This window comes from Osmerus mordax, chromosome 28 (assembly GCF_038355195.1).
Source record: "Osmerus mordax isolate fOsmMor3 chromosome 28, fOsmMor3.pri, whole genome shotgun sequence".
NCBI classification, from domain to species: Eukaryota; Metazoa; Chordata; class Actinopteri; order Osmeriformes; family Osmeridae; genus Osmerus; species Osmerus mordax.
The window spans coordinates 571,697-593,816 of record NC_090077.1 but is presented as its reverse complement, the minus strand read 5'-3'; the positions used below and the strand labels follow the sequence as shown (position 1 = coordinate 593,816).

General features: G+C 49.2%; 4 protein-coding genes across 11 annotated transcripts in view; 3 read left to right on the top strand and 1 right to left on the bottom strand.

The window, feature by feature from the left end:
* Positions 1–3,652: 3,652 nt before the first annotated feature.
* rmi1 (RMI1, RecQ mediated genome instability 1, homolog (S. cerevisiae)) lies at positions 3,653–6,616 on the bottom strand. Of its 2 annotated transcripts, XM_067231401.1 has the most exons (5): positions 6,554–6,616; positions 6,077–6,248; positions 5,336–5,879; positions 3,911–5,142; positions 3,653–3,868 (listed from the first exon to the last, which is right to left on the bottom strand). In XM_067231401.1, the coding sequence occupies exons 2-5, from the start codon at positions 6,233–6,235 to the stop codon at positions 3,845–3,847; spliced, it is 1,959 nt and encodes a 652-aa protein (XP_067087502.1). In that variant the 5' UTR covers positions 6,236–6,248; positions 6,554–6,616; the 3' UTR covers positions 3,653–3,844. The 2 variants fall into 2 exon arrangements, with proteins under 2 accessions (XP_067087502.1, XP_067087503.1); XM_067231402.1 differs by lacking the exon at positions 6,554–6,616 and having other exon boundaries at positions 6,077–6,346.
* Positions 6,617–6,798: 182 nt separating this feature from the next.
* hnrnpk (heterogeneous nuclear ribonucleoprotein K) lies at positions 6,799–16,787 on the top strand. Of its 6 annotated transcripts, none has more exons than XM_067231374.1 (17): positions 6,799–6,840; positions 7,873–7,942; positions 8,045–8,195; positions 8,462–8,559; positions 9,022–9,078; positions 10,030–10,073; positions 11,481–11,553; positions 11,676–11,783; positions 11,910–12,038; positions 12,571–12,899; positions 13,150–13,206; positions 13,599–13,641; positions 14,500–14,515; positions 14,665–14,697; positions 14,848–14,915; positions 15,118–15,287; positions 16,034–16,787. In XM_067231374.1, the coding sequence occupies exons 3-17, from the start codon at positions 8,138–8,140 to the stop codon at positions 16,062–16,064; spliced, it is 1,314 nt and encodes a 437-aa protein (XP_067087475.1). In that variant the 5' UTR covers positions 6,799–6,840; positions 7,873–7,942; positions 8,045–8,137; the 3' UTR covers positions 16,065–16,787. The 6 variants fall into 6 exon arrangements, with proteins under 6 accessions (XP_067087475.1, XP_067087474.1, XP_067087469.1 ...); XM_067231373.1 differs by having other exon boundaries at positions 11,670–11,783; positions 16,229–16,787; XM_067231368.1 differs by having other exon boundaries at positions 11,670–11,783.
* Positions 16,788–17,419: 632 nt separating this feature from the next.
* Positions 17,420–19,784, top strand: qng1 (Q-nucleotide N-glycosylase 1). Of its 2 annotated transcripts, none has more exons than XM_067231437.1 (5): positions 17,420–17,461; positions 17,964–18,311; positions 18,599–18,855; positions 19,181–19,376; positions 19,541–19,784. In XM_067231437.1, coding segments are annotated over exons 1-5 (1,032 nt in total). In that variant the 5' UTR covers positions 17,420–17,460; the 3' UTR covers positions 19,771–19,784. The 2 variants fall into 2 exon arrangements, with proteins under 2 accessions (XP_067087538.1, XP_067087539.1); XM_067231438.1 differs by lacking the exon at positions 17,420–17,461 and adding an exon at positions 17,540–17,598.
* Positions 19,785–20,339: 555 nt separating this feature from the next.
* The window catches only part of LOC136937802 (kinesin-like protein KIF27), a 6,398-nt gene continuing 4,617 nt past the window's right edge, over positions 20,340–22,120 (top strand). Inside the window, 3 exon segments of the mRNA XM_067230921.1 lie at positions 20,340–20,625; positions 20,736–20,936; positions 21,060–21,994. Coding sequence (XP_067087022.1) covers positions 20,340–20,625; positions 20,736–20,936; positions 21,060–21,994 — 1,422 coding nt within the window.

The following is a 22,120-nucleotide window of genomic DNA, read 5'->3' as shown; positions in this document are numbered from 1 at the left end:
GGGGAGAGAAGAGGGGGGAGAGACGGGAGAGGAGGGGGGAGAGAAGAGAGGGGGGAGAGAGGGGAGAGGAGGGGGGAGAGAAGAGAGGGGAGAAAGGGGAGAGGAGGGGGGAGAGGATAGGAAGGGAGAGGAAGGGGGAGAGAAGAGAGGATAGGAAGGGAGAGGAGGGGGGAGAGAAGAGAGGATAGGAAGGGAGAGGAGGGGGGAGAGAAGAGAGGATAGGAAGGGAGAGGAGAGGGGAGAAAGGAGAGGGGAGGGAAGAGAGGGGAGAGGAGGGGGGAGAGGAGGGGAGAGGAAAAGGGAGAGGAGATGGGAAAGGAGAGGGTAGTCCTGTGGGTCTCATTTCCTTAACTAATTCTCATACCTTCTTTCTAGTTTTCTCAAATTGACCTTTACATTCATATCCTGCTTCATGAATAAAAGGAATTACCCATACCAATAAACAATGCCAAAACACACAAACACACACACACACTCTCCAGGTTTAAGCCAATTAAACACAAAGACAAAGCCACACGTTTAAACATGCACACACAATTTCTTAGATAGATCTGGACAAATGAGTTGACTCCCTCCAGCTGGCTCTCAGGGCTGAGTGAAAGAACAGTGTTCCTGAGTTCATTTCCATGTTTGAAACCCCTCACGCTACAATGATCTCCCTGCCATTCACCAGCATTTCATAATAGACCTGTCACGTCGGTGTGTGACCTGGTGAGCAGGGTCAGGGAGAAACGAGTCTGTCAGGAGAGGAAGATGTGGGAGGGTGTAGGTGATGTGAAGGCACCGTCGACAGGATTATACACTTTCATTAAATAACCCTCCAATCATCACTGACTTTGACAGACTGCCAGAGAAAGACAGAGAAGTACAGGCCAAGCTGCTCTCTGCCTTTACCACCCCATTCTTCTTTTGTTTCATTTTTTTTGTACTCATGGCACATACAGAACATATTCAAATGGATGTAATTACTTTATAACGGAGAGGGAGAAAGGGGTAGGGAGACCGGCAGAGAGAGGGAGGTGGAGAGGTACAGAGAGGTAAAGAAGCAGTGATAGAGAACGATGGAGGGTGCAATGGAAGTAGGTCAGGTGGGGAAGACAGTTGTTTTTCTGGCTGAAATACATTGCTGTCATGCCTATGTCACCTCTCACTCAGTATGGGCAGTAATGGGCTTTTCCATTAGGCTGCTTAACCACTCATCACTACACCGCTGAATGGGGGCCAAAGACAAAATCATTTTTTGTCCGGTAATTGCAAGATTTTTTTCTTTCTCTCTTAACTCACTTGTTCGTATTGTCTCTCTGGCTGAAGAGCTCCTGTCCAATTTATTAATAGGCTTCAATATTACATTGAGTGTTTAGATATAAAAGGAGGAAAGTGGTTTGTAAGGATGCTTTTTTTCCAAGGATAGAAGCCTTGGTTTGATGAGCAAAAAGAAACTTTATGAGGTCTTTTTGAGAAGTTTCATTCATACTCTGGACTAAAAAGGTCGATGCTCTTCAGAAACCCCTTTTTTTTAAAGGCCCAAAGGTTCATGGGATAAAACCCATTAAGGACCAAGTGGATGGCCACTATTGTCCTTTACGTGAACCCTTTGCTGAGGTAAATAGTTTTACTTGGAATTGATTTTTTTTTTTTTGAAGATTCCCCTTACGTGATTAAACAAAAACCCCTGAAAATTCCTTCCGCGTGATTTGACCATGTCCTTGTTCACATCCTGGCGGGAAGCTACAGTTGAGGGAAGTAATTAAACCCCATAATGTATTAATGTATCTTCCTTCGATATGGATGAAATGTATAGTGTCCTATTCGTTACGCAAAACGACCCAGAATGACAGATTGGAGACAAATTCCAACAAGAAAAAAAATCTATAATAATCTTAAATATAATATGTGACTGTATGACACTGCAAACTGAACTCTGAGCGATTTCCTGCAGTGACAGTTCATGTACCCTAAATTGACGTCAATGATGACTGCATGACGCACAGTCATCTTAGTATACACTTCACCATGGCGCACGGATCAAACTGAACTCAAAACCAAAACTCTTCCCCGCAGCATCCTTCTTAACCACCCGTGGATACATAATGCACTTTCATGTATCCCAAGACCAATTTTTCCTCTAATGTTTGTTCCCTAATGACTACCATACTCCCGGCTTAGCACACATACAAACAAGTCCGACCTGAACAGAGCGAATCCCCATTTGCGGATCTTCACGGAACCCTGACAAAGGTCGACCAGCGTAAGTGGATATTTCATTGCCGGGCCTGTAATAGCCATGAAGGGAAAATTACTGCTGAGCATATTAGTTTGGATTGTCGATGTACTTTTTTTTTGTTCTTCTTTGAAAATGAAAGGACCAATAAGGTACAGTACATGGCTTGAGCAGACATTAGCAAAATTAGCACAACGCCTCCCACCTGTTCGCTTTCCTCTCCACTCGACCGCAATTTGGGCACATCCGAAGTAACAGGAGAACGAAAAATGCTCTTACCTTGATAATGCCCTCTCCGGACAGAGGAGGAGGACATTTATCAAGGAAATAACATTGCAAATGGATGCTATTAGCACACGTCGAACATTTTTTCATGTTTACTCTAAACTCTTAACATGGACAACAGTTTTGGAGAAAAAAAATCTTCATTCTTCTGAAGACGTTCTTTCCAAGCAAACACTACTTTAAAGTTGTTGTTTTTTCGTGTCAACGGAACATACATCATGCCTACCAAAATAGCGTTTTGGTAAACTCCCTGAACTACCACCATCTCTTTCTCCTAACTCCACTAGTGTATGGGTTCTCAGTGCACAAAGCAGTCACACACAGTTCATTCCTTCCATTCTGACCTCTCCTCCCTATACTATGCCTCCCGTCCTCAACATGACCTGCCCAATCCTCATTCTCTCCTTATTCCTCACCCCCTACCCTCTACTCATCTCCTACCCACTTCCACACTCCTACGTATTCCCTACACCCTTCCCCATCTATCGTTACCCCCTCCCACATATCTCCTTTCACCCTCTCCTTTTCCCATCTCTAAACCAGATGACCCCCCCTCCCCCTCCTCCAGACTAATTCACCAGGCCTATGGGCTCTCACTGGTCCAGGATACAGCCTCTCCACAGCCGACTGCCTCATTACAGCGTAACAGGCTAATGACATGCAACACTGGTCCCTCATTTAGCTGTTGAACCTGATTAGGCCCTAACAAGGGAAGACCGTGGATGGGGATGCATGTGCACACAGCAGCATCACAATGAAGCTTCACAGGGGGGCACAGGAGGAGTGTGTGTGTGTGTGTGTGTGTGTGTGTGTGTGAGAGGTATAGGGTGGCACCTGCTGTTCACAGAGGACAGAGAAACAGGACCGCTCGGGCTCTTAGGATATTCATTTGTTCCCGACTCCCATCATCTCAGCAACACCCCTCAGCAGCTGATAACAGGAGCAATGAAAACACACAGCCTGATATCCTGTGATGTAAACACATCCCTAGTGTGAGGAGACAGAGCAACGTCAAATCTATCAGTCTCCATTACCGGACGGTAGTGTCACTGTGACCACGAAATGTTGTACATTTACGGTTTAGAGGACAGCAGGTAACATTTTAACAAACCTTTATTTAAAAAATATATATTCAAATATGTACTTAATTCATTGAAAGATAATATATCCTAGTATCATATACGAAAGATAATAGCAGTAAAACTAAACATTTTAATCAAACTTTATTAAAAACAATGCTTGTACCATCTCTCACTTTTTAACTAGCACATGACACGATAACAAGGGTAAAATTATTTCTCGTTAACTCTGCTCCCTCCTTTCCTTTTTCTCTTTTCCTCACGGATCTTCAGCCCCGAGCTCCTCCCCTGGTATCTCAGCACTCCCCCTCCTCCCTTCCTACACTCCCCTCACCCTCCGCTCCAGGACGCGACAGTCCCCGTCTGTGACATCATCAGTCCGCGTCACCACAGGCCTGCCCCCTCCGGCGCTGAACGCCAGGGTCATGATGCAGCACATGTCCACTAGCCCCTCCTGACAGGCCTTCATCCCCGCCGCTAACTCCACCCTGCGGACCGGGTCGCGCTTCAGTGCCGCCTTCTGGGCCACGGAGAACCCCAGCAAGCCGGTCACAACCCGGTCCGACAGCTCCACGTCCAGGTAGGCCGACCCGTCCGAGATGGAGGCTCCGACCCGCCACTCCCCGTCCTTGGCCTGGAGGTTCCCCAGGAGGGTCACGATGAAAGCCTTCACCCGTACCTCCCTAGCAGGCACGGAGGCCGCAGCGTCCCCGGACCCATCGCCCTCCAGGAGGCACAGGTAGGTGAACGGAGGGGAGTCTAGAGTCACATGACCTTCACCTTCTGGGTCTGTTTGTTCCACATGTTCAGGATTCGCCGTTATGGAGTCTCGGGCTGTTGGTTGTGGATTGATCCAGTCCCCCCCCAGCTCTGGTGGTCTGGAGGTCTGGGGTCCAGGACCAGATGCCTGGGGTGTAAGGCTTGATGTCTGGGGGGTTCTGGTGCCTTCTAGTGTAAGGTCTTCTCTGGGGTGTTCTGGTTCTGGAGGGAACAGGGAGTCCAAGTCCTCATCCATGAAGTCATCCCTCTCGTCCAGGAAGTCAGTGGACTCGTTGAAGGATTCTAAATGTTCGTCGTTTCTCACACCAGGAGAACCAGATCCGGACCCCCGGGCATGCCCAGCTATAGAGCTTGTTCTGGGGTTCGTGCCGGATGGCAGAGTGGGTCTGGCGGGGCTGTCCTGGAAGTCAAGCTCTTCCAGAGGAATATCATCAAAGTCCTCGTCCGGGTGATCGTCCACCCAGTCGGGGGCGCGAGAGGGGTGACTTCCTACGACCGAGTCAGCCTGGCTCTCGGAGCGATGACTCTGGAAGGATGGCCTTCCGTAGGGGATCGAGGCCTGGTTCGAGGACTGGCTCACGACCAACGCGCTCCTGGAGGAGGCATCACTGTGTGTCCCATACCCGCTCTCCAGGCTGGGCTGCTGTCTCCACTCTGCCCCCCTCTCCTCCTGGTTCCTCCAGCCGGCCTGCTGTTCCCCCCTCTCTTCCTGGGCATCCAAGCTAGCCAGAAGTTCCTGGTCATCCAGCTCATCATCCTCTGGCTCCTGTTGGTTTCCTGCCAAACCACCATTTAGAAAACCAGTAATTAATATGTACAGAAATTGAGAGCATGCTGTAGATATATATACTGTATACCTATATATACACAGTATATTCTGTTTTCACATGTACATATGGTTTGTGTTTTTTTGGGGGGAAATTGCACCCTAGCAGGTGTGAACTCAATGAGCCACTGAAAAGTTGTTTACCTGCAAGTGGGTGGTTCTCCTGCTCGCCGGCGCCCCCTTGATGAGGCTCCTCCTCTGGCTGCCCCAGGGCCCTGCACAGAACCCTGGCCAGGCTGTTCCTCTCCGCCAGCTCCTCCACCTCCCCCCCCAGCACTGTCACATTCCCCGGGCCCAGGAGCAGCACCCCAAGCCTGCACACCATCTGGCCGTGCAGCTGCAGTTTCACCCCAGGCCTGAGGAGGGCGCCGAGTGCAGGAATGGGCTGATACTCCATGGCCTCCAGGCTCTGCACACCGTCAGTGATCTGCAGGTAGAGCATGCGAGTGGGCTTGGCCTCCCAGGTACGCTGGGTGATCTGGGTAACAGCCGACACGCCCTCGTTTGTGCAGTCGGTGCCCTTTGCGCGCTGGAGTTGGGTGTATGCGGGCTGGCTGACATCCAGCAGGGAGTCTGCCTGGACACAGAAGCTGCCCCTGAGCTCCGTGTTCTGGGCCCGGGACAGTCCCTCGGGCAGCACTGGGTGGGCCAAGTCCCGCAGGTCAGTCAGCAGCCACTGATCCAACACCTAAAGCGACAGAATCATAAACGTAGGCCTGAGACGTAAAAAGGAATTCATTTAAGCTTGGCTTGAGATATAGAAATGGCGAGGTTTTTTTTTGGAGAGGGGATGGTGTAAACGAAACCTTAATTCAGCTTCTGAAGTATTTGCAAAAGGAAACTGCCACCAGTATGTGTTTGAAACGAGGCAGGGTCTTCCATCACCTGTTGGTTAAGCTGGTGCTGGGACACTCGTTGCCCGCCTCCTTCCTCCTGCAGCCACTCCACACAGGCTTCTAGCCAGGTCAAGGGTACCTGAACCTGCCAGGAGGACTTGAGCCAGGTCTGGGCCGCCTGGACCGCTCCTTGGGCCGGGGGTCGCATCACTAGGGCTCGGCTGAAGACCGAGTATTTATTTTCCCCGGGGGATGTCAGAATAGAATAATGGAATGCAGGATAATATAACACAACTACAAATTATTTTACGTTGGTAACTTGCTGGGTGTGTAGACACACTGGAATACAGTAGCTAGCTAGATAAGGCGCCAAAGCTGTTCGTTGGGGAGGATGGCACTGGCTATCCATTCCCACTAATTTAATTTGCAAAAAAACAACAGCAAAAACTTTATTTTGCTTGTTCCAGATACGGTGAAATCATAAGCACATACATGCTCCGAAATATGCATGTTGTGAGTTACTTACACGTGATGTGATAGTGTGTTTCTGGGAGTGAGACGGGGTTCTACAATTCGGTCAAACTACCTTGCTTGGAGTTACGGAAGATCAACAATATTGGGACCTGCTTATGTTGCTGTGATTGACTGATGAATTGACCAATGTTTGTGCTTGATAGGTTATCTGGCGTCTTCATCCACCAATCAAAGCCGATGTGCTTTTCAGCGGCGCCAGCATCTCTGGTCTTTGCGTTCTTCTTATTGTGAGACTGAAAAAAGAAGGGGGAGTCCAGCTGCGAGGTGTAGCCATTTCAGGTCTGTTTCGAAGAGGTTTAGTTTTTGATTGTGCAAAGAGGAAAGCATTTTAGCTACACTCAATTACAGGCTAAAGCTATGGTATGAGCGAAATACTTACACGTGTTTATAAAGTGCCACAGAATGTCATTTTGTTGTGTGCAATCAACTGTTCTGCTAGCTTGCTACATCCGGTTACATTCATGTTCGCTAACGACGTTAGCTAGCTAGCAGTAGCCAGTTGTTAGCAATATTAGCGCTCCTTTAACTAACCCGATTATTACGATTGAAATACGATGATAAATGTTAATTAACTTCAAAGTGCAAGGTATTTATCAGTATATATCATAATGATATCAATATAATTGTCCAAGCGTAGCTGTATTCGTCTGTACTTGGCTGCGTACGGACGTGATTGTCGTGTGGTTGCTATCGTGGTTCTAGCAAGCTAGCTTGGTAGCAGCTAGCTAACCAGCGTTAGACTATTCAACAATACGATATCACGCGGATTGATTAGGACTATCGCATTTATTTTACACAATCACGTGATTCAAAATTATTATATAATGAAATAAAACAAGTTATTTTGAAACAACTTGATTTATATGGAAACATGGTATTTCGAGGTTGCACAGCCAGCATATTAGTGCTATCTAGTTACTGTAGTAGTAAACCCGTAGCTTCAAATATCGTTCCCATGTTATTGTAGTCATACTAACTGGTGTCTCGCTTAAAGGCTATGTTCTAGATAGTTAACTAGCTCATTTTTTTCTTAAATTATTTTTTCACTCGGATGACTGACGTATCGACTCAAATTAATTTAATTGATCATGTCTTGTCGAATTTATTTGCGAGAGCCTGAAATATACACAGTCGACGTTGCACATCTCTCAGTACTCTCTCGGTGACGCTCGTATCAATCACGGTCGAATAGATTGTTGGAATTGCATACTCTGTCGTGCAAATTAAATACTAATTTAGTAGCCATCTCTGTCTATTACAACGGATTCTAACGTGTTCATGACTCTAACCATCATTATGTTTCCTTGGTAGGTTTGCAGCCGCTCTCTGATACTTGTATAGTTCCGCCCATAACACGCCCATCTCTTCACAATAAATATCGGTACGTGTTGCTTCTCTGGTCAGTCGGGTTCTCCACAGTTTGTGTCGTAGTCGCATTTACAATAACGGTGACATTTCATTTATCGACAATGTCAATCCACAGACCGACTGACCGAAGCTCCCGCTGTTCTCTCCCCGCCGTTACCTTCTCCCAGGACCGAGGTGCCCGCCCTACTTTACCCGCTGTCAGCCGACAATGGAGACAGAAATTGAGCAACAAGAAGATACGTCTTTCAGCAATACAGAGACCAACGGTAAATTGTGAAAACTGTGAATGCGTTGTTTATATATAAGAACAAACAGTTGATGTCAATTGTAATGCATGTAAACGTACTGTAACATGCATCAGTCAATGTTTTGTGATAAGATGACGGCAGATTTTCTGTGTTTAGTGTGTGTGTGTGAGAGAAATGTCTGCCCTTAGTTCTGATGTTTAGAGTTTTGAATTATTTGAGGGGAAAACAAACCGAGACTCCTGGACAAACGTTGTGTATTCATGTGGGGGGTTTACCTGTGTCAGGTAAGCGTCCGGCGGAGGACGTGGATGAGGAACAAGCGTTCAAGCGTTCCAGAAACTCGGACGAGATGGTGGAGCTCCGCGTTCTCCTGCAGAGCAAAGTCAGTCCCTCTGTTCTCCTCACACTCCACCAACACGCAGCCTGCCGAACACCTCCGCCGTGCCCTCAGACTCACCTTAGCACACGTCTGAAAGCCTGTTCGGTTTTTCGTTGATGTGCGTAGCTACGCACGTCCAGGATTGGTTGTAAATAATTTGTCTGTAAATATAAATTTTTTATATATATAACGGTTTTTATTTGAATGACTTGCAGTAGTCCACAGAGACAAACCTTGAGCCTTTGGTGCAGTATCATAGTCTTATTCCGTACATTATTGGAAATTCTATTAATGTTATCTGATAAGCTCTTTTTTTTCTTTCAAGTCTTATTCACACATTCTTGCTTGAGTGTATCATGGGACGACACACCAGTCAATTTACTGCCGTTTGGTGTATTGAGTTAAGCAAACATTTCCAGGCAGTTGGACATTCTCTCTCTCTCCCTCTCTCTCTACTCCGTGCAGAATGCAGGTGCTGTGATCGGGAAAGGTGGCAAAAATATTAAAGCCCTGCGCACAGACGTGAGTACATACTTTATCCTTCCCTCCCTCCCTCCCCCCCACCCCCCTCTCATCGTGGGGTGGGGTAGTTATTTCCTTCCCTCCTCCATTTTCATGGGAGGGTGGGGTCTCCTCTTAACTGCTACAGTCAAGATAGGATGTGGAGGTCCATTTTAAAGGATTTCTGAGCGCACCCACAGTCCTGTAAATGTTGTGAAATGTAGGAATATTCTCCTGCTCCTGTACGATCCCTTTCTGTGGGTGTTACCAGAGAGCACCATCATCATCCAGACAGTTAACTCTGCTAGTCATTCAGAACCACCTGGGCCTAAGCACATGCCCTTTGTGAATCCATTTCCTCCTGTATAATGAGTACTGTCGTTTATAGCTACCAGGCATGATTGATTCTTGACTGGGTCCTTACAAGTAAGGCATGGCCGTCTGTTGTGCCAATGCTAGTAGACTGATTTTGTAGGAAATGTTTGTATATTAGCCACCTGGCCAACTCATTTAATGTCATTACCTCTCTCTCTCTTTCCTTCTCTCTCTCTGTCTCTCTTTCCTTCTCTCTCTTTCCTTCTTTCTCTCTCCTTCTTTCTCTCGCTCTCTCCTCCCTGTACTGTCCTCTCCACCTGTCTCCCTCTCCTCTTTTCTCTTCAATCTCTCCACCTCTGCTTTGAGAGAATTAAATCACAATGACATACCAGTATAGCCTGTATTATAATGTATTCCTCTTCCCCCCCCCTCCCCTCCCTCTTCCCTCTCCTGTTTTTTATTTTGTTTATTTTTGCCCACTTCCTCCTCCTCTGTTGCCCATGTTCTGGATCGCCCCTCCTGCGCCCGCCCACCTGACACCCTGGTTGGCCCCGCCCATAATCGTGCCCTGTCCCTAAATGGGCGCCTTACTTGATTGACATCTGTGTGCTCGAATGGCCCTGGCCCCTGCCCATGCCACGCCCACGGCCCATGCAGTTCAATGCCAGTGTGTCAGTCCCAGACAGCAGTGGGCCTGAGCGGTATGTCCCTAAGCTCCTCCCTCTCACTGCCTGACTACAGGAAATAAACAAAATTAAATTTGAAATGAATAAACAATCCTGCCTTTGTTCAAGTCACAGTATTTCAACCTGCCTTTTGGTCTCTAGTGACAATATCAATGTCCGAAACTGCCTCTTTGATATGTCTTGTAACACCATGTTAAACCTCCATTGCCTCCATTTTGAATTCAGCCAAGGTTATACGACCTAAGTGTTACCGTTAGACCTATGTAGTCTGCCTTTGTTCCAATGCCAGTATTTTAATGTCTGTGTTTTATTTCAGTGACAGCCTCTCTCTCTCTCTCTCCCTTCCACACTCCTCATCCCACCCTCGTTCTCCCCTGCCAACCTCCCCCCTTCCTCTCCGTCAGTCAGTGTACTGGTCTCTTAGTCTCCCCCCCCCTGCTCTCCTCCTGTCTGGTGATGGCCCCATAGTCTGTGTAGTTGGCCCTTCCCTGTTGGTCCACTGCTAGTGTGTACAGTCAGACTCCTCATTCAGCACACCTGCTCCTCCTGCTCCTCCTCCTCTGTGCCAGAGCAGTGAGAGCTCAGGTGTTGTCCCGTCTTTCTCCTCTCGCTCGCTCATCTCACCTGGGAGGGAGGGATCACTCTCTCACCTCATGTCTTCTTGCCCTCTGCCCCCCTCCCCCGACCACCCCCTCCAGCAGCTGCAGAGTTGGCCCCTGGCTCTGCAGAACCCCTCCCAACCCTGTCTTCATCCCTCCCTCCATCTTCCTCCATCTTTCACCCGTCCCCTCGTTTTCATCTTCCTGCTAGGCTTTGACACTGTCACCCTGTTCTGTGTCATCATCCTCCTCCTCCTCCTCCATGTGTCTGCTGTGCAGCAGTTGGTTAGACAGCTTGAGTCTGGCACCCTCTGTGCTTCAGACCGCCAGCTCCCCCCTCCCCCCTCCTCCCCCTTGTGGTCACACCACCACCCACTCTCTTTCTTTGGGTTCTGTTGTTGTTGTTTTGGTTGGATACTTTTATTTTTGATTTAAATTCTATTAATTCTTCAGACACAGTTTATTTTATAATAATTTTGAACGGGTGTTTCCAAAACTGCCTCTTACTTTCCCATGTTGTCGTTTTGGTTTGGAACTGGTATAAAAGAGAACTGTTTTTTGGGGGGGTGAAAGGAGTTTGGTTCTCCTAACTCCTCCCAAGTGAGGTTAGGAGAAGTCATCTGTGTAACCCATTTGACTGGTTCTGAGTTGAAGCTTCTAGCGCTTTCTGTGGGCATTGAATTTGGAGGGAAGGGAGTTGAGGGGGTCGAATGCTATAGCTCCATCACTGTTCTAAAATACGCTTGTCTCTCCCCTCTCTCTTGGCACCATTTTGATTGGTCCTTGCGATGATTCCTTGCATTGTCATTGGACGGGTGCGCAGCATCCTGAGCATCAGTGCGGATATCGAGACGGTGGGAGAGATCCTGCTGAAGATCATCCCAACCCTAGAGGAGGTCAGATCCACTCTCTGATTGGTCCCTGCCTGTTGTTCTTGACATATCCTCTGCTGTGATTGGCTCAGCGTTTGTCAGCTGTCCCTAACCATGCGCCCTCATTGGTTCCCTCCCAGTACCAGCAGTACAATGGGATGGACTTCGACTGTGAGCTCCGTCTGCTCATACACCAGAGTCTGGCAGGAAGCATCATCGGAGTGAAGGGAGCCAAGATCAAAGAGCTCCGTGAGGTACGCACACACATCACCTGCTTATAGAACATTCTATGTCTATCAAAAACAATATTCCGTTATTTATTTTTTCTTCTCCATGTTTCTTTGTGGTGGTGGTGTGACTGTGCCCTGTTTCTCTCCCAGAACACCCAGACAAGCATCAAGCTCTTCCAGGAGTGTTGCCCCCAGTCCACCGACCGTGTGGTGCTGGTCAGCGGCAAGTCTGAGAGGGTGGTGGAGTGCATTAAGATCATGCTGGAGCTCATCGCTGAGGTGGGTGTCTCTCCTCCACCCTGCTGGGGGGCGGAGCTTCAGGAGCGGGTCAGACCAGCCTCTCTTTCTCCATCTTTCTCTCTTTCTCCATCTTTCTCTCTTTCTCCATCTATCTCTCTTTCTCCATCTTTCTCTCTTTCTCCATCTATCTCTCTTTCTCCATCTATCTCTCTTTCTCCATCTTTCTCTCTTTCTCCATCTTTCTCTCTTTCTCCATCTTTCTCTCTTTCTCCATCTTTCTCTCTTTCTCCATCTTTCTCTCTTTCTCCATCTTTCTCTCTTTCTCCATCTATCTCTCTTTCTCCATCTTTCTCTCTTTCTCCATCTTTCTCTCTTTCTCCATCTTTCTCTCTTTCTCCATCTTTCTCTCTTTCTCCATCTATCTCTCTTTCTCCATCTTTCTCTCTTTCTCCATCTTTCTCTCTTTCTCCATCTTTCTCTCTTTCTCCATCTTTCTCTCTTTCTCCATCTATCTCTCTTTCTCCATCTTTCTTTCTCTCTCACTTCATGCTTTCCTCCCACCTCTCTCCAGGCTCCCATCAAAGGTCGCGCCCAGCCTTACGACCCCAACTTCTACGACGAGACCTACGACTATGGCGGCTTCACCATGATGTTCGAGGAGAGGGGGGGCGCGCGCCGGCCTATGGGGGGCGGTGGGTTCCCCATGCGGGGGGGCAGGGGCGGAGCGGGCGGCTTCGACCGGATGCCCGCCAGCCGGGGGGGCCGTGGGCCCATGCCCCCCTCCCGTAGGGACTATGAGGAGATGAGCCCCCGTCGGGGCCCCCCGCCACCCCACCCAGGCAGGGGGGGCAGGGGAGGAGGCCGGGGACGTAACATGCCCCTTGGGCCCCCGCTCAGAGGGTAAGACTCTCTGGGTGTCCTGTGCCTCCACAGCTCTCTTCCTGCTTCCTCCTGGTCGTGCTTCATCCTCATGGCTTGCTTTGTCACTTCCTGCTCTCTCTGGATTTGCATGAGGGAAGTGTGTCGTTGGAGGACGCTATGCGGAGTCTTTGCTTCGCATAGCGTCACTTTGCTTGTGTACTGTGTGTGTGTGTGTGTGTGTGTACGCCTCATTGTTCATGTTTGTGTACCATCTCCATCTTGTCCACAGAGACGATCGTTTCTCGTCCTATGACTCCTACAGAGGCAGCTCAGATGACAGGTCAAGGTAAGTCTCTTCTGTTCTGCCCCGGAATTGCCCCGTACCCTGCGACAGCCCCCGCCGCTTGCCCTGAGCTGCCCCCCCCACTCACCCCTACCCTACGATCCTGGTCCTAACCCAGTTTTAGATCCTGTCCTAATCCAACCCCAGTCAATCAGCCTGGGCACTGGTTGGTGCGTCTACAACATTCCATCAGTGTGGATGTCTTCACTATATGACTGACCGACTAGTGTGTTGTGTTATTCACAGATAAATGCTGCCATTAGAACCGAGCAGTTTCTTGAATAATCAATCTGCTTTCTTCTTCTCCCATTCTCTCTTTCAACCCTCTCTCTCTCTCCCACATCTCTTATACATTCCATCTCTCTCTCTCTCTCTCCCTCCCCCACCCTCTCCAGCAGTGACAGAAGAGGCAGACCAGATCGCTATGGCGATAACATGGTTAGTGACCCTTGAATAAGCGCACGCTGGGCTGCTCCTGGCATCCGATTGGCTGACGGCACAGTCACTGACACACACTAGGGAGCTGTCAGACAATGGTCATGATTGTGGTAATAACAGTTAAAACAGGACCGTAGCTTACCACAAACCAGGATCCCTGCATGGTTACTTAGCACCACGCTAACCTCCTCCGACTTGCATGTACGTACCTCTTACCCCCCCGTCCTGGTTGACCAATCATCTCAGTGCCACGTCTTTGAATGTCTACATCAGAGCTGTTGGCTCAAATAGTATTTGAAGCACTTTCAAATACTCTAAAGAGCTTGATTGAGGCATGGGTCCAACAAAATCACCCTGGAAGAGTTGATCTGACACGCGTCCTCGACGTATTTGAGATGACAAAATACAAACCCGTGCCCCCTCCTTCCTGCCGGTTGATTTTCACGGTCATCCTTTTTTATCCCAGTTGCCGGGGGTGGGGCTCGGTGGCGGTTGCCAGGCGACGATAATAACGCTTTGTTGACAGACGGGCGTGCTCTCCGCGAGCTGGCAAGATACTGCCCTCGGTTGCTCGGCAACAGGTTTTTGAATTGCCTGTTGCCCTGGTGACTGAGGAGCAGCTGAATAGCAGGTGAAAGCGGTGGAGGAAGAGGAGGGGAGAGAGGTTGGAGGAGGAGGTTGGAGGAGGAGGAGGAGTCTAGAGGAGAACATTGGGGTTTATGGAGGACGTGTCCTTTGGACCTTCATTCTTCAAGTGGCAGCCTGCATCCATCTGTTTACAAAGACCTCCAGGAATGTATTTATTCTCTGAGTGAACCATGTCTCTTTCTCTCTCTCTCCTTCTCTCTGTTTCTGCAGGGTGGAGGTGGATATGGTGAGTTCTGACCGTTTCTCTGTGTTTCTTGGTACATGCTGTTCGCCAGTTCACTGAAATAATTTGTTAGTTTTATTTTGAAGCAGGAGCTGTTCTTTTTGTATTTATTGTATTGGTTTGTGTTTTTTTTCTCCCTTCCGTCCCAACAGACAACAGCTCTTCATGGGACTCTTACCAGTCAGGTGAGTCTCTGAACTCAAATCAGCTAGTGATTACAAAATTAATAAAATGCTGTATGTGTGATGTCAGCACTCTCATTCTCTGAGATGTCTGTTTCTCCACCCTTTCCCTCCATCTCTTCTCTCCCTCCATCTCTTCTCTCTGCCATGCAGGTGGACGTGGATCCTATAATGATATGGGTGGACCAGTCATCACCACACAAGTGACAATCCCTAAAGATGTGAGTCTGACACACACACTAACGGCACATCCTTCTGTCACTCCCATCGTAACCTATGAGTACCCTTGTGAGACAAACACACCACCCACATGCACTCTCACACACACACACTCCCACCTCCTGTAGTCACCTCCATCTCCATAACATGTCCGCCCCGCTCCTCATGTGTGTGACTGACTGTGACTCTGACTCTGCCCCCTAGCTGGCAGGATCCATCATAGGTAAGGGCGGCCAGCGCATCAAGCAGATCCGTCACGAGTCCGGTGCCTCCATAAAGATCGACGAGCCCCTGGAAGGTTCCGAGGACCGCATCATCACCATCAGCGGAACCCAGGACCAGATCCAGAACGCCCAGTACCTATTGCAGAACAGGCAAGTACCGGAACAAGCTCCTATGAGTGAGCTTACCCACCTCTCCTGTCTTTCCTTCTCTTTTCTCTTGCTTTTTCTCCCTCCATCTCTCTTCTCCTTCCTTCCCCTTGTCATAGACTTGCAACTTTTTAAATATGAAAATGTGTAGATGTGAGTGAATATGTATATTGTTCCTCTACTATACCCTTTTTAACATCTCTCTTATGTAGATCCTCTGTTGCCTGTCTTCTGTCCTGACTAACCCTCTCCTCCCCTGCTCTCTGAACCTAGTACAAAGCTTCCTGTTACATGAAATGGCTGTAAGCTCAGAATCCAATCACTCAAGTATTTTTTTTTTAAGATCCCCCTGTAGTGAACATCAAGAGGTCAGTACTTAAAGAGAGCTTCTTGGGGATCTTTGGAGAGATTCTCTCCTGATTGGTGTCGGTGTTTTGACGACGTCCAGAGCCGTTTCAGTGTGATCTAGGGAGCCGGTGCTTTTCCCTGCCTGCTGCGGTCTGGAAGACTAGTGATTTTGTTGTTTTTAGTTAGATGAAATGACAACAAATCACAGTCTGCCAAACGGCACAGGCTCCTCCTCTTCTGTCTCCCCCGGCAACCGTCAAGCGTTCCGTTTGTAGTTTTTTCTTTTTTTCCCTCTCTCTCTCCGTTTCCTTCCTCGATGCCTAGATGCTGTAGAACGCCTCTGTGTGGTTATCGCCATGGTTACTAACCCTTACCTCCCTTCCCTCCTTCCTCCCCCCCAGTGCGCTGCACCTGCTCGGACACCAGGACTAACTCCCCCCCTGCCACCGACGCAGCCCATCCTCCTCTCCCTCCCTTTCCCTGTCATGCCCCCACCCCCCCTACCCTTATACTGCTATATATATCTTCATTGACTCCTGTGAATTTTCTTTTTATTATTTTTTTTTGTGTGTGTTCTTTCTACTCTTGTATTCCAGTGTGAAGCAGTACTCTGGCCAGTTCCTCTAAGCCAGGAGACCCTCCCCTCCCTCCCTCAATGCTCATCCCCCCCCCTCCAGCTTATTGTCCTGGTTTGTGGGTTTACCGATATTTTTTCTTTTTGGGAATTTGGAATTTTATTTTTTTATTTGTATGAAGATGAAGGGGGAGAAGGTCAGACATTCCTGTACTTTTTAAAATGTAGATGTGCAGCATTTCCTGTGTAGCTTTCTGCTTCTCAGTCCATCTTACTGACCTGAGCTAAAACACACATGCATCTGGAGTGCTCTGTCCTGGCAGACATGAACATACCCTTTAGGTTGTTTTTTTTTTAATGGGTTTGTTTTGTAGTGTGTGTATGTATGTGCGCGTGTGTGTGTGTTTGTGTCAGTAGAATAAACCAGTCCTCTGAGTGTGTGTGTGTTCTCACTCTGTATATCAGTAAACCCACATGCGGCCTCGCCACCATCATTCATTCAGTGGAAAGTGCAGAATGTAGGCTTTTTTTTCTTGTAAGAAACATTTTATGATTTTAAAAAATAAATGTAGGAAATCGTTCTCCTGCGTCGTGTTTTTCAGCTAATTGATGGGGGAGGGGGGGAGGAGGATTTATAATAAACAAATCTGTGAAATTACAGCATCTAGTCAAATAAATTCTTTGTTTATGAACGAATATATGACATTGAAAATGTTAAGATAACTTTCTATTGTCCTCTTGTTATATGGACATGTGTAGTGCTGACGTTCTGCTCGTGCATTTTACCTGTCATGCTTCCGACTATACTCAGCAGTTGAGTTCACTGTCAATTGTAAACCCATGAATAAAGATGTCACTTTTTACCAGACCCCGCGACTCACATTTTGAAAATAAAAATGTTTAAATGTATTATATCGTGTTCGGTACACCTTTCTGTTGCGCTAGGACCTGATCAAACTATAAGGTTGCTGCCAACTAGGCGCCTTCAAATATAGGTCTACTGTGTTTACATCTAAATGTGTCACAGCTATTTATCATGCCTATCCGTGTTAGTGTCGCGTAGTTCAGACTTATTATTTATTGGTATAAATCGGACAGCTTTTTCCTATTTATGTTATGACGGAACTAACGCTCTGACGATAAGACGCTCTGATTGGTTCAGAGTGTCAGACCCGGATATATCTTATTTACCGCTAATGGTAAGGTAGCCAGCTAAAGAGAAGTCGGACGTGTTGTGTTATATCAGAAACTTTGAGTAAGTGTTTTCACCCTGAAATTTAAGTGACAAACCTAAATCCAAAAAGTGTATTTAAAGGAATTACATTCAGTCCGGAGGTTCTATATTTTTTTTTATTCGGTATGCAGCAACACGTGAATTGAAGTCAATTGGAAGTAGGTAATGTCCCGTAGGGTTTCAACAGTTGAAGGAGCATTAAGAACGTGCCCCTAAACCATTTATGTTGTGTGACCGAAGTCTCCACTACCATCAGAATCATCCAGAGAATTGAGGGGTTAGCTAGTTAGTTCCCAACTGTGTGACTGCATCGCAATATGCGACCCAATCAAACGGTCTCGTAGCAAAAAAAAAGCACTATTTGTCTTCCACAACAGCACGCATGACTCCGAATGTAAACAGGAACGTATTTAGCTTAATAAAAGGAGGGTGCTTATTTAGGTTCAGGTGTGACTGGTGTGACCGCTCTCCCGTTGTAAGATGCTTCATAAACTCGGGGCATGGCCCTTGGATGTCTTTGCAGTGGCAACGAAGCTTCAGCCACCTCTCCCTCCCAGGGAGTCGGGCGAGTTTGTAGCAGAGAGCAGCAAGGACGTGCGGGTGGAAGAGGAAGGAGTGCGGAGGGTGGCCGAGATGCTGTACGCCCTGAGAGACAGCGAGGAGCTCACAGCAAGCGCCTGGAAGAAAGCCAACCCTCTGGCTCCTGCCCCCACCTCCGATCAAGCCCTCAACTGGGTCTTTGTGGTGGACACCATGAACTTCTCCTTCTGGCCAGAGCAGAAGGAGAAGCAATGTGAGGTCACCCATAAAGGGACCACCTACCGGGGGTACATGACCCTGTGTGCTGCCATCACCAGGGCGATGGACGAGGGTGAGACTGCTCACTCCAGAACTGCCTCTTCTGACCACAAAGCAGTTCATAGACCCCTCTGTCTGTCCAGGCTGTGCATGTATAGTCCATCTGCTACAAGTTCTACATGTGTTGGTCATCCCTGGAGCTATGAAAGAGAGTTAGGCCTGAGGCCCCTTTTTGCAGTCCTACTGTTTAAACCGATAATCAAATGAACACATCACAAAATGACCTGTTTCCTGGGTTACAGTTGCTAAGACTTCTGTCCTTATCAATCACCTGCCCTCTTCATCCCTCTCCGCCTCTAGGTATACCCATCACCGAGCCCTCTTACTTCTCCCAGATCAGTGTGGAGGACTTGAGCCATGTTCTGCGGTCGGACAACGCCACCCCCATGCCCATGCTACGGGAGCGCCACAGGGTGCTGACCGAGGGCGGACGCGTCCTGATGGAACACGGAGGAAGCTTCCGGAGCTTTATCGGTCGGGCGGGGAGCGACGCCCGCAAGATGGTGGAGCTCATCGTGGACAGGCTGCCCTCGTACAGAGACGAGGCTGTTTACGAGGTGCAGTAAAAACTAGGACTTTGACACAGGGTGACACAGATTGCGAAACTGACTCGGAGGAAGTGATCACAGAGCTCCCTCTGCTGGTGAAAGACAGTAGTGTTCCCAACAGTAGACCACACACTGTACCTCAGACGATGTTGAGAGGAAAACATTTAACATATCACTTGGCTTTCATGCTATCCATAGTTACCCCCCCCCCCCCCCCCCCACACACACACACACACACACACACACACCAGTGTCCTTTTCAGCCTGGCTTTAAATGTGTTGTTGAGAAGAAGGTCATCCTCCTTCCAACACAGGTCGTGTCTGTGTCCTGCAGGGCCTGAGGATCTCGTTCTACAAGCGAGCCCAGATCCTGGTGGCCGACTTCTGGGGCATCATGGAGGCGAGGGGGGAGGGGGATATCCCCAACCTGGACTACCTCACCATGTTCGCAGACTACAGGGTACCTCAGGCCCTCGTTTACCTGGGAGCGCTAAGCTACTCTGACACTTTGATGGAAACCCTGAAGAAAGGTGTGTGTCTGTGCGTCCATTTTGTTTTTCCATAGCAGTTTACCTTGCTGTTTGTGTATGTGTCTTTCTAGTGTACCATTTATGCTTTCGCTTAAGTATCTCACTGTATGTGTGTGTGTGTGTGTGTATGTTAAACTATTTGCTCCTGTCCTTCTGGTTCCCAGGTGAGCTGCTGTGTTCAGGGGACCGAAGAGAGGTGGAGATCCGTGGATGTTCCATCAGGTGTGTGGAAAGGATCAGGGCCCACCTTGCCAGCCTGGTGGAGCAGAGAGATGGACAGAGCTGCAGCATCAACTCTGCTGTCATAGACTTCTACCTGTGGCCGTACGCTAAGGAGCACCACCAAGAGATGGCTCACATTCCGATACACCACACACGCTGTGTATACTACTGAATAAATAAATAAACTGGTTGGAAATAAAAACGTGTGTTTCAGTTAGTATTTCTTTAGACTTTTTTTTTTTAAGTAAAGGGTGCATTTTTGGATTTGATTCCGTTCAGTTTGGTTTAGTAATCAGGTAACAACAGTATTATGTCCATCACCAGGCGGCGCTGTTGCGATAGCCAATTCCTTTTACTCTTCTTGGACACAAAAGCTGCTGCTCTCTTCGACTCAACAGCTCGGCACGGCGGTTTCCCAGGCAACGGAAGAAAGACAACAAAACGGAGCAGGGAGGAATTGACTGGAATAACAGCGAAAGTTTAAGATCTTTTGACAAGTAGAAACTTGTCGAGTGCCGATACAGTAGTTGTTCCTTACTGCATTTACTAATGTTAACTTATTTTACAAGTTGTGTAAGGCAAAAAACAAACGAGAGAGATTGAGATAAGCCTGCCGGACACACCATGACACGCGTTAGTAAACTGCCTGGACATGACTTCATTATTGGGGAAAGAAAGTAGTAATACGAGTTAACAAGCTCCAGTTTTGTATCCTGCGTGCCTGCACACTTTGCAGTCGTGATGGGTGAGGTGTGTGTGCGGGTTGCGGTTCGGGTCCGGCCGCTGCTGCCCAAAGAAGTTCTTCTCAACCACCAGGTGTGTGTGCGGGTTGTTCCTGACTCAGCCCAGGTGATGTTGGGCGCTGATCGCACGTTCCCGTTTGACCACGCTCTCGGTCCAACATCCCGGCAGGCCGACGTGTACGAGTCCTGCGTTAAGCCGCTGCTAGGACAACTGATTGAGGGCTTCAATGCTACGGTGTTCGCCTACGGCCAAACAGGCTCCGGGAAGACATATACACTTGGCGGTGGGCATGTCGGTATGTATGTATGTCATAAACCGCACAATTCATTGGTAATTACAAGAAGGATGTCTACAATGTTTGAACTCCTTCTGTCTTTGTCTTGGTCTGTCCAGCCGCCGTACAGGAGGAGGAGGCAGGGATCGTGACTCGTGTTGCCCACGATCTGTTCTCTTTTCTGGGTGAGAAGAGCGAGGTGGACACCTCTGTCCGGGTGTCGTACGTGGAGCTGTACCGAGAGGAGCTGCGTGACTTGCTGGAGTTTCACACGGAACATAAGGAGCTGCACGTCAGAGAAGACGACCGAGGAAACACAGGTTAGGTCACACACACTTTACACTTTACTACAGCCTTGTGTGTTGTGTTGTTATGAGGTAATGTCATGGACATAGGAACCGGAGTGTTTGTAGGTAGTCAGAGCACGTGTGTGTGTGTTTCAGTTGTGGTGGGCGCCAGAGAGACGGTGGTGACCTCGGCCGATGATCTGCTGGGCGTGCTGGAGGCGGGCAACGCCCTGCGCCACACCGGCTCCACCCAGATGAACGAACGCTCCAGCCGCTCGCACGCCATCCTCACCCTGCAGCTCACCCAGCGTCGCCGCGACGACATGCTCTCCTCCAAGCTCCGCCTGGTGGACCTGGCGGGGTCGGAGAGGGCCGGGCGCACCGGCAGCACGGGCCGGCGCCTCAAGGAATCAGTCCACATCAACACCGGCCTGCTGGCCCTCGGCAACGTCATCCGCGCCCTGGCGTCCGCCGGCGCCGGTCGCCGCGGCAACCACGTCCCCTACCGGGACGCCAAGATCACGCGGCTCCTCCGGGACTCTCTGGGAGGCTCCGCCCACACGCTGATGGTGGCGTGCGTGAGCCCCTCCCACCACAGCGTGGCGGAGACGCTGAGCGTGCTGCAGTTCGCCTCGCGGGCTCGGCACGTCCGGAACCGGCCGGGCGCCAGGGGGGCGTGTCCGGGGTGGGACCCGGGCGAGGCCCGCGTGGGGGAGCTGGAGCAGGAGGTCCAGACGCTCAGAGAAGCCCTGAGGGACAGGGCCAGAACCAGACATACCAGCCAGGAAGAGGACGAGCCAGACAGGAAGTCCAGGAGGACGGAGGGGGAGGAGTCACAGTTCCGCTGCTTGGCCCAGGAAGCTGCGTTCCTGTTGGAGGAGCTTCAAAGCTCCGCCCACAGCGATGATGCGCTTAAGCGTCTGCAGGATTGGCTGGAGAGACACAGGGAGCTCAGCCAATCGGAGCAGCCCGCTGGGGAGGCCTGGGGAGATGATAGGGGGGAGGGCAGGGGTGAGGATAGCGGGGAGGGCAGGGGTGAAGGCCAGCACATCACCATCCTGCAGCTCAGACGTGAGCTCAGGAAGTGTCAGGTACTGGAGACTTCCTGTTACAGACAAGCATGCTGCTCCTGTTCAGTCTGACTATGTGCTCCTGGGAGTTTTAATTCTGTCTCTCTCTCCCTCTCTTCCTCTCTCTCCCTCCCTCTCCTTCCCTCT

Excerpts from the sequence above, each read along its gene's own strand:
- hnrnpk (XM_067231373.1), top strand. The coding sequence starts at position 8,138 with ATGGAGACAGAAATTGAGCAACAAGAAGATACGTCTTTCAGCAATACA. Across the intron at positions 9,079-10,029 it reads TTAAAGCCCTGCGCACAGAC|TTCAATGCCAGTGTGTCAGT; the intron begins GTGAGTACATAC and ends CGGCCCATGCAG. Across the intron at positions 12,900-13,149 it reads CTTGGGCCCCCGCTCAGAGG|AGACGATCGTTTCTCGTCCT; the intron begins GTAAGACTCTCT and ends TCTTGTCCACAG.
- rmi1 (XM_067231401.1), bottom strand. The coding sequence starts at position 6,235 with ATGCGACCCCCGGCCCAAGGAGCGGTCCAGGCGGCCCAGACCTGGCTC. Across the intron at positions 5,880-6,076 it reads AGCACCAGCTTAACCAACAG|GTGTTGGATCAGTGGCTGCT; the intron begins GTGATGGAAGAC and ends CTGTCGCTTTAG. Across the intron at positions 5,143-5,335 it reads GGAGAACCACCCACTTGCAG|GAAACCAACAGGAGCCAGAG; the intron begins GTAAACAACTTT and ends GTGGTTTGGCAG.
- qng1 (XM_067231437.1), top strand. Across the intron at positions 18,312-18,598 it reads CACCAGGGCGATGGACGAGG|GTATACCCATCACCGAGCCC; the intron begins GTGAGACTGCTC and ends CTCCGCCTCTAG. Across the intron at positions 18,856-19,180 it reads GAGACGAGGCTGTTTACGAG|GGCCTGAGGATCTCGTTCTA; the intron begins GTGCAGTAAAAA and ends TGTGTCCTGCAG.